Raw genomic sequence first — 6,981 nt, forward strand, 5'->3', positions numbered from 1 at the left:
GGGGGGTGCGTGGGATGTCCCCCTCCCCACCCTAGTCTCTTCCAAAATGTCACCCCAAAGCCCAGGGGACACGCGTGTCTCGTCCCCCCGCGGTCACCTCTCACCCCCGCTGCCCCACTCGTGGCTCTGGCAGATGGTTTTTTGCATCGAGGTCACTTAAAAAAACCCCAAAACAACAAAAAAAAACCCCAACAAAACCTGTCGCTTCTGGTTCGCATCGGGAGTAAAGTCCAGATCCGGGTGTATCAAGTGAGGTTGACCCGACCCACGCGGGATTTTGGGGGGGAAAAAAGTACCTAAAAGTGTTGATTGAACCCGTGTTTCACTGAGTTTTATCAGCAGCAGGTACCTGGCGGGGTCTCCGTGCGCTCGTAGCGTGCGTCTTTCAGGGGCGAAGATGTGGAGACCCCCCTCTTCCCTGGTAGCTTTCCTGAAAACTTTGTGCTTCTTTGGAGTTGTGTTTGATGATAGAAAAAAAAAAATAAAAAAAAATAAAACGAGAGCGTGTTTTTTAGTTGAAACTGGTAAATTGTGTCACTCGGAGGTTTCTGTAGTGATCTTAAAATGTAATTATTTAAAAGCGTGCGAGAGAAAGGCAATCGCCTCGTTAATATCCTTTCTAATGAGTGGTGTGTTCCACTGTAGATAAAATAATTGAAAATTAATTGGCTGCTCCTTGTTACAGCTTCTCAAAATAAGTGACCTGTATCGATTATCTAGTTGTTTTTAGTGGCTTTGGCATGAGGAAATTATTTAATTGGGTTTAATTAACCTACAAGACTGGTGGCTAAAATAATCTGGAGCCAGAAATTTTTAGGGTTCAGAAAGAAATGAAATGCTTTGGAATTTGGAATATGGACAATTAAATGAGACTTTAGAAACAAGTCAGCGGTTCACTTGTCTCCAAGGGCAGTTTGTACCCCAGGCTGCAGTGGCACTGTAGGAAAGCTCTAAAAGTCAATCAAGTTTGGGGTCAGATGACAGTTTTTGGAGAATTTGAAGCATGTTCAGAGGAAGAGAAACTGTTGTGTGGGTTTTTATTTTTTATTATTTATTAAATAGGTGGGTGGCAGTGATTTCAGACCACAAGTCTCGTCTGAATTGAAACTCATCATCAAACCAACAGATATTTAACAGTCTCCAAGATGTGGTTGAGATGAAATGTGTGGGATTGGGGTTTTTTTTTGGGTTTGTTTTTTGGTGGTCATGAAACTGACAAGTGACTTTGCTGTCCTCTTCGAAGGTGACGGAGTTGGTGCTCGATAATTGCCGATCCAGCAACGGCGAAATCGAAGGTCTGAATGATTCATTTAAAGAACTCGAATTTCTTAGCATGGCCAATGTAGAGCTGACATCGTTGGCCAAACTTCCCACGTTGAGTAAGCTCCGAAAGGTACGTGCGCGTCTCACCCGCCGGCGCTTTGAGAAGTAAAACTCGGGGGTGACAACTCATGGTTGTGCCTTTTGGCGCTCGCGGTTGAACTTGGGTGGCGATGGCAGGGCTGTGAAATGATGCCACGTCCAATCTATATGATTTTTTTTTTAAGATCTGGAGTTGTTTTGGGTATCTTCAGTTAATTATGGCCAAGTAGAGCTTGGTCACCAACTCTTAGGACGGTAAATGCGAAGGTTGGCCGTGTCTCGCTGAGCGCTGGTGGTTGGGAAGAGGCTGTTGGGTTGCCCAGCTGGTGACGTTGCCCATCACTGGCAGAGTAAAGGCTTGTGGTGAATTCCAGTATTACATGTTCTGCTAACTTTAAATATTCCAACCTGTGAGATTTTATGGAGTACTTTACAATTCTCAAAGTAAACTTGAAGGAACTTTTTGACAACCAAAGCGATAACTCAACTGGAGCTTGTTGACTTCTGCGACCCTCCAAAAGTGTTCAGCTTTGTGATGAAACTGTTCAGTTAAAGAGAGAACGATTAAAAATGATGTGGGGTTGAATCCACTGGTGAAAATCAAACTATTTAATGATTGAAATTTTTTCTGTGTAATAGTTGGAGTTGAGCGACAACATCATTTCAGGAGGCCTGGAGGTCCTTGCAGAAAGATGTCCAAATCTCACATATCTAAATCTAAGTGGCAACAAAATCAAAGATCTTGGCACTGTGGAAGCTCTTGTAAGTACAAAGTAAGAGGGGTTCATGGAAGATTTAAATCTAATATATATATTTTTTTTTAATAAATAATCATTTTTGCAATGGAATGCTACAAACTTACATGTCAGGGCTGCACATGAGCAATTTTTAGTATATAAAACCAGCATATTAGTAAATTAGTACGATGTAAGAAATGAAGTACAGCGTTCTAGCTGCTTCTATTCCTTTTCAGCTGAAAGATGTGCAAAATGAAATGTCTTTTCTTACCTTTCATATGTTCTATAGAATGTTTTATGGTGTCAGCTCAGGTGAAGTGTTTTAGGTTTGTCAGTATCCCACTTGCTCCTGAGTTGATTAACTTGATGTCATGGTCCTTAGAGACAGTACTTGTAAATGTTCCGCTGTAAAATTCCTTCCGTGTTAGTGCGGGATGTACTGAAGAGGAGATTTCTGAGTTCCTGTTTTGTCTTTGAAAGCACAGTAGCCAAGTTCTGTCTCGTTAATCCTCTTGTGTTCATTTGTTAAGGGTGTAGTTTGTCTAATAAGCGACTGCCTTAAGCTTTCGTTAAACTGTGAAGTGATTAGGATGTGTGTACGAGACGCTCGGTCAGGAACAAACCTGGAAAGCACCAGTTGTAGGTCACTGAAGTGGAGGAAGAAGCTGCCAATGCCTGTCACCACCTCATCTCTGCACCCATTTTTCTAGCTGATGATTTATTTTTTTAGGATTTTGATACAGACTGCATGTTTTTAAAACTGCTCATAAAGATTCTTCATCTACTTTAATGATGCTTTAACCCAGCAGTTAGTAAACTGAGTAAAGCAGTTACAGATGGGAAAAAATGCTTTTATTTAGATCTTAGGTGCTTGCCAAGCCATGCAGAGGGCTCGTTCTGTGTGTGTGTGTAAAGTCTGAAAAGTGAGAAAAATCACCTTTGGTTGTCTAATCTTTATTGTTTGGAAAGCAAATTCTGTAATGTAGTTATAAATCCTACCCAGTGCCTCTTGCTTGCTCCTCACAAAATGCCTGGAATTAAATCAGTCAAACTCTTTCCTGAAAGGCTGCTGGAGTTGTTAAGTTTTTACCCCGCATTGCCTGAACAAAAATAGTCTCTGCAAACAAAAAACATCCCCAAATATGTGTTACGGGCATCTAGTGCTTCAAGGATGCGTTGGGCGTGCTGCAAATGTGCTGTGGAGGGCTTTTGTTAGGAGTTCTGACTACTGCAGACAAGTTTTTGAACTGAAGTTTGTATTTAATGGGGAGAAAAATACTGATTAGAAAAAGGATGGGGACAAAATACATTCTGTAGGTGGCTATATGGTTAACTCTACATGATGACCACATGAAGTAACATGTTGAGAAATAGGGGGGGAAAAAAACCAAACAACTTTTCATTTATTTTCAGCAAAATCTCAAAAACTTGAAGAGCCTTGACCTGTTCAACTGTGAGATCACAAACCTCGAGGATTACAGAGACAGCATTTTTGAGCTGCTTCAACAAATCACATACCTAGATGGATTTGATCAGGAAGATAATGAGGCACCGGACTCAGAAGATGATGATGATGAGGGTAACTTCCTGAAATAAACTGTGGCTACAAGTAGTACTTTGTAATGAAGATGTAAATGTGGCGTGGAGTATAGTGACTTCTTGAATGTGCTAGCACAGTTCTGTGCTCTTATTTTTGAAGTGCAGCCTTCTAGAACTCAGTTGGTATTAACACACTGTGATACAGGAGGAAAACTCCTGTCAGGTTTTGAGTGTTCTTGCAGAAACTGCCTGAGTTTAAGGAAGTTTGACTATAGATACTGTTACAAAGATATACTCTCAGAATAAGTTGTTGTCAGTAGTACAGCACTTTGGCACTACTGAATGATAAAAAGTTAGGGAACAAACACATTATTTTGTATGAAAAATTCTAATTTAACTTTTTTTTTAATGGCTTTTGTCTCATGCTCAAGCCTAACACAATTTTTTGTTAAAAAAACCATATATAGTTCCTTTTGATCTGACCTCAGTTGTCATTAACGAGGCTATTCCTACATCATTTTCCATCGTTACCTGATTGAAAACGAAACCTGTAGGTACAGGTCTGTCAGTGTGTGGCCACAGGTTGTTGATGTGACTGCAGGAACAGTCTGCGCGCTCTTTTTTAAACCTATGTGGCTTAACAGATGACTGACACAGTCAAAACCGTTGAGAAAACAACATCCCAAGTGTGTTTGAGTGCTGTTAGCAAATACGATGGGCTGTTGCGATGCAGCGTCTCACGCGTGTCTGCGTTTAAAATATCCACACAAATAACTAGTGAGATTTGGGCTGTATTTGTTTATGACAGAGGTTTCTCAGTGTTTTCTTTGTACCTTAAATCATGAGCTGGGAGCTGCTGCTGCTGTGAGCTGGGTTGTGGCTGTCAAAGGGCTGCTGAGGAGTACTTAGATACATCCAAGTTTGGAAGCCTGTGTTTAAAAAGACAACAAAAAGGCAACAAAAGGCAAATAGTCAATACTTGGAATATGAAAATAAACTAAATATTTGAAAATAGATTAATAGGTTGTTAACTTGAAAATGAATGTGTTAAATCATCTGATCATTTCTTGTAATTCACTTAACTGAAACTGTGCAAGTGATTATGTGCTCCAGACACAGGGATGAAATGAGAGAGCAGCTCTTTGGAACTGTAGGTGTTTCACAGTTCCTAGTACTTATTAGTAACTTAAAATTTAAGTTGAGATTAAATAACAGATAAATGTAATATGTTAAGCTGGTTTTGCCTTTAAATATTTTGGGGTTTGATTCTATAGAGAAGCTTCTCTTCCCCTTCCCCTGACTAAATTTTCCGCTCCCTTGCAGGAATTTGCATACGTAGCTGCTTCAGGCGTTGAGAATTTTGCCTGAAGCTTGTGATGTAAAAACATCGGTAGCCTTTCTTCAGGGAAAAAAATTATAAAGATAAACTTTATTAAAATCATGCTTTTTTTCCCATGTGTTGCCTGCCTTTAAGAAGTTGAAAAACCCTAAACCCTTCTGGAAAAAAAAAAGTTACAACTAGCTAGACCTGGTGTATATAAACTTGCCTAAAGAGGAATTAATGAAACTTAACTTTTAGTATATTTGTATAAGTGTATCCTTAATTTCAGAAGGAGATGAGGATGATGATGATGAAGATGAGGATGAAGCTGGTCCTCCAGGAGAATATGAAGAGGAAGATGATGAAGATGATGGGGGTTCAGATTTAGGGGAAGGTGAAGAGGAAGAGGAAGTTGGTCTTTCATACCTGATGAAAGAAGAGATTCAGGTAAAGTTTGTAAACTCTACCAAATCCAAGAAATGAAGAAAAACTGCCTGCAGACTTCTGTGTTAATTTAAACATATAGACACGGAGTGTGGTAGATGTGATGAGATATTTTAGAGGGAACACTGCTGTCACTGAAGGATAAAGAAGTGTTGACTTGAGTGGTGGCTGTTGGCTGTGAAGATGGTCCCAAGACTTGGTTCACTTTTATCCCTCCCCTAATGCTGCAGGATGGTAGAGCCTCTTTATTCTCTGTAAACTAAAAGAGCTGTTCTCCCCAAGGGTTTGAAACGAGGCATTACTACTAATTAAATTGTCAGAATAGAAATAGATATTATGGAGAATAAATGAATTTATTTTGGAAAACCAAAGAAAATTCTTATGTCTTGTGAAAGAAGAGAATGAAGTAGCAACAAGTTACCAGGACTTCAAGTAAGATGAAACAAAGGAAAAGTCTGTTTTTGCTGTAATAAATTCTGGGTTTTTACCATGTCCTCACTTGAAAATGTTCTTAGTGGTGGAGTTGAAGAGCTGTGGAAAATAGCCCACAGGATCTTTTGAGTAGTACTGTGCTGAAAAGCAAATGGAGGAGTGTTAAGATTAAAAAAATACACACTTTTTACAAGGTTTTGAATAGATTCTTGTAGATGTAAACTGGTCATGCCTAAATGGTTGTTGGATAGAAGCAGATCCCATACTCTCCTTCGACAGCTATGGGGGTTTTGGAGGGAGAATGTGTCTGGCATGGATTTTGTGTGCAAGTCTGTGCAAGCAGCTCACATGTTTCAGATCAAAAAAAACCTGTGGACATCACTTCCATCACTGTTACTTTTGATAAGAGTTTACTTCCTATCAGCTGCATTTGACAGGGATGTGCAGAAAATCCTGAACTAAACTCTCTGGTGTTCTTCATTTTGTTCTTGTAATTAGCATTCAGATGATTTGCTTATGAGTGTAACTTTGTTCCTGCTTTAAGACTCAGAAGAGGTAATGGCTGTCACACAATTAATGAAGCTAAAACTAAATAACTAAATCTGTTTTGAAGGCAAGACCTTAGAGGTGGTTCTTTTGGAAAATGAACAATATGTGACTAGGAAGAATATTGGGAATTAATCATGTGTGGTCGTTAGCACATGTGTGTGCTCTGCACGTTAGGTGGTGGGAATTAACTGTTAGGGGAGTTCAGAACCGGGGCCCCTTCTGATGATGGGGCAACAAAACCAGATGCTGAGTTTGTATTTTGCATTCCTGTAGATAAGGAACAGGCAGGGTGAAGTACGTGACGTGCTGGAAGAGCTCTTCCCTGTATTTTGTAAAATTAAATCATACACTGTTCTAATTGCAGTAAATTAATGCAGAGTGGCTTTCAATTCCCATGTTCTCAGGGCAAATGTCAGATGGGTTCTCTGATGTTTTCACGTTGTTACTTTTATTACCTTATGTATAAAATTTTGATACAGTAGATGGATATAAAAACAAGACTTCAGTTTGTCTACAAAGCTTGACATGGTGCCAGGAGGGCAGAGATCTTGCACCATTGTTTAATTTTCTGGGGCTGCTGATTGTTAATTGGTTTAC

The 6,981-nt window shown here is 39.7% G+C and overlaps 1 protein-coding gene across 1 annotated transcript; it reads left to right on the plus strand.

The window, feature by feature from the left end:
* Positions 1 to 1,240: 1,240 nt before the first annotated feature.
* On the plus strand, positions 1,241 to 5,406 carry ANP32E (acidic nuclear phosphoprotein 32 family member E; the record flags this gene model as incomplete). Its single annotated transcript, XM_029084531.1, has 4 exons — positions 1,241 to 1,393; positions 2,002 to 2,124; positions 3,513 to 3,678; positions 5,249 to 5,406. Coding segments are annotated over exons 1-4 (507 nt in total), but the record flags the coding sequence as incomplete, so codon positions are not given.
* Between the last annotated feature and the right edge of the window lie 1,575 nt (positions 5,407 to 6,981).

Source organism: Antrostomus carolinensis, unplaced genomic scaffold, assembly GCF_000700745.2.
Source record: "Antrostomus carolinensis isolate BGI_N321 unplaced genomic scaffold, ASM70074v2 Scaffold42984, whole genome shotgun sequence".
In the NCBI taxonomy this organism is placed as follows: domain Eukaryota; kingdom Metazoa; phylum Chordata; class Aves; order Caprimulgiformes; family Caprimulgidae; genus Antrostomus; species Antrostomus carolinensis.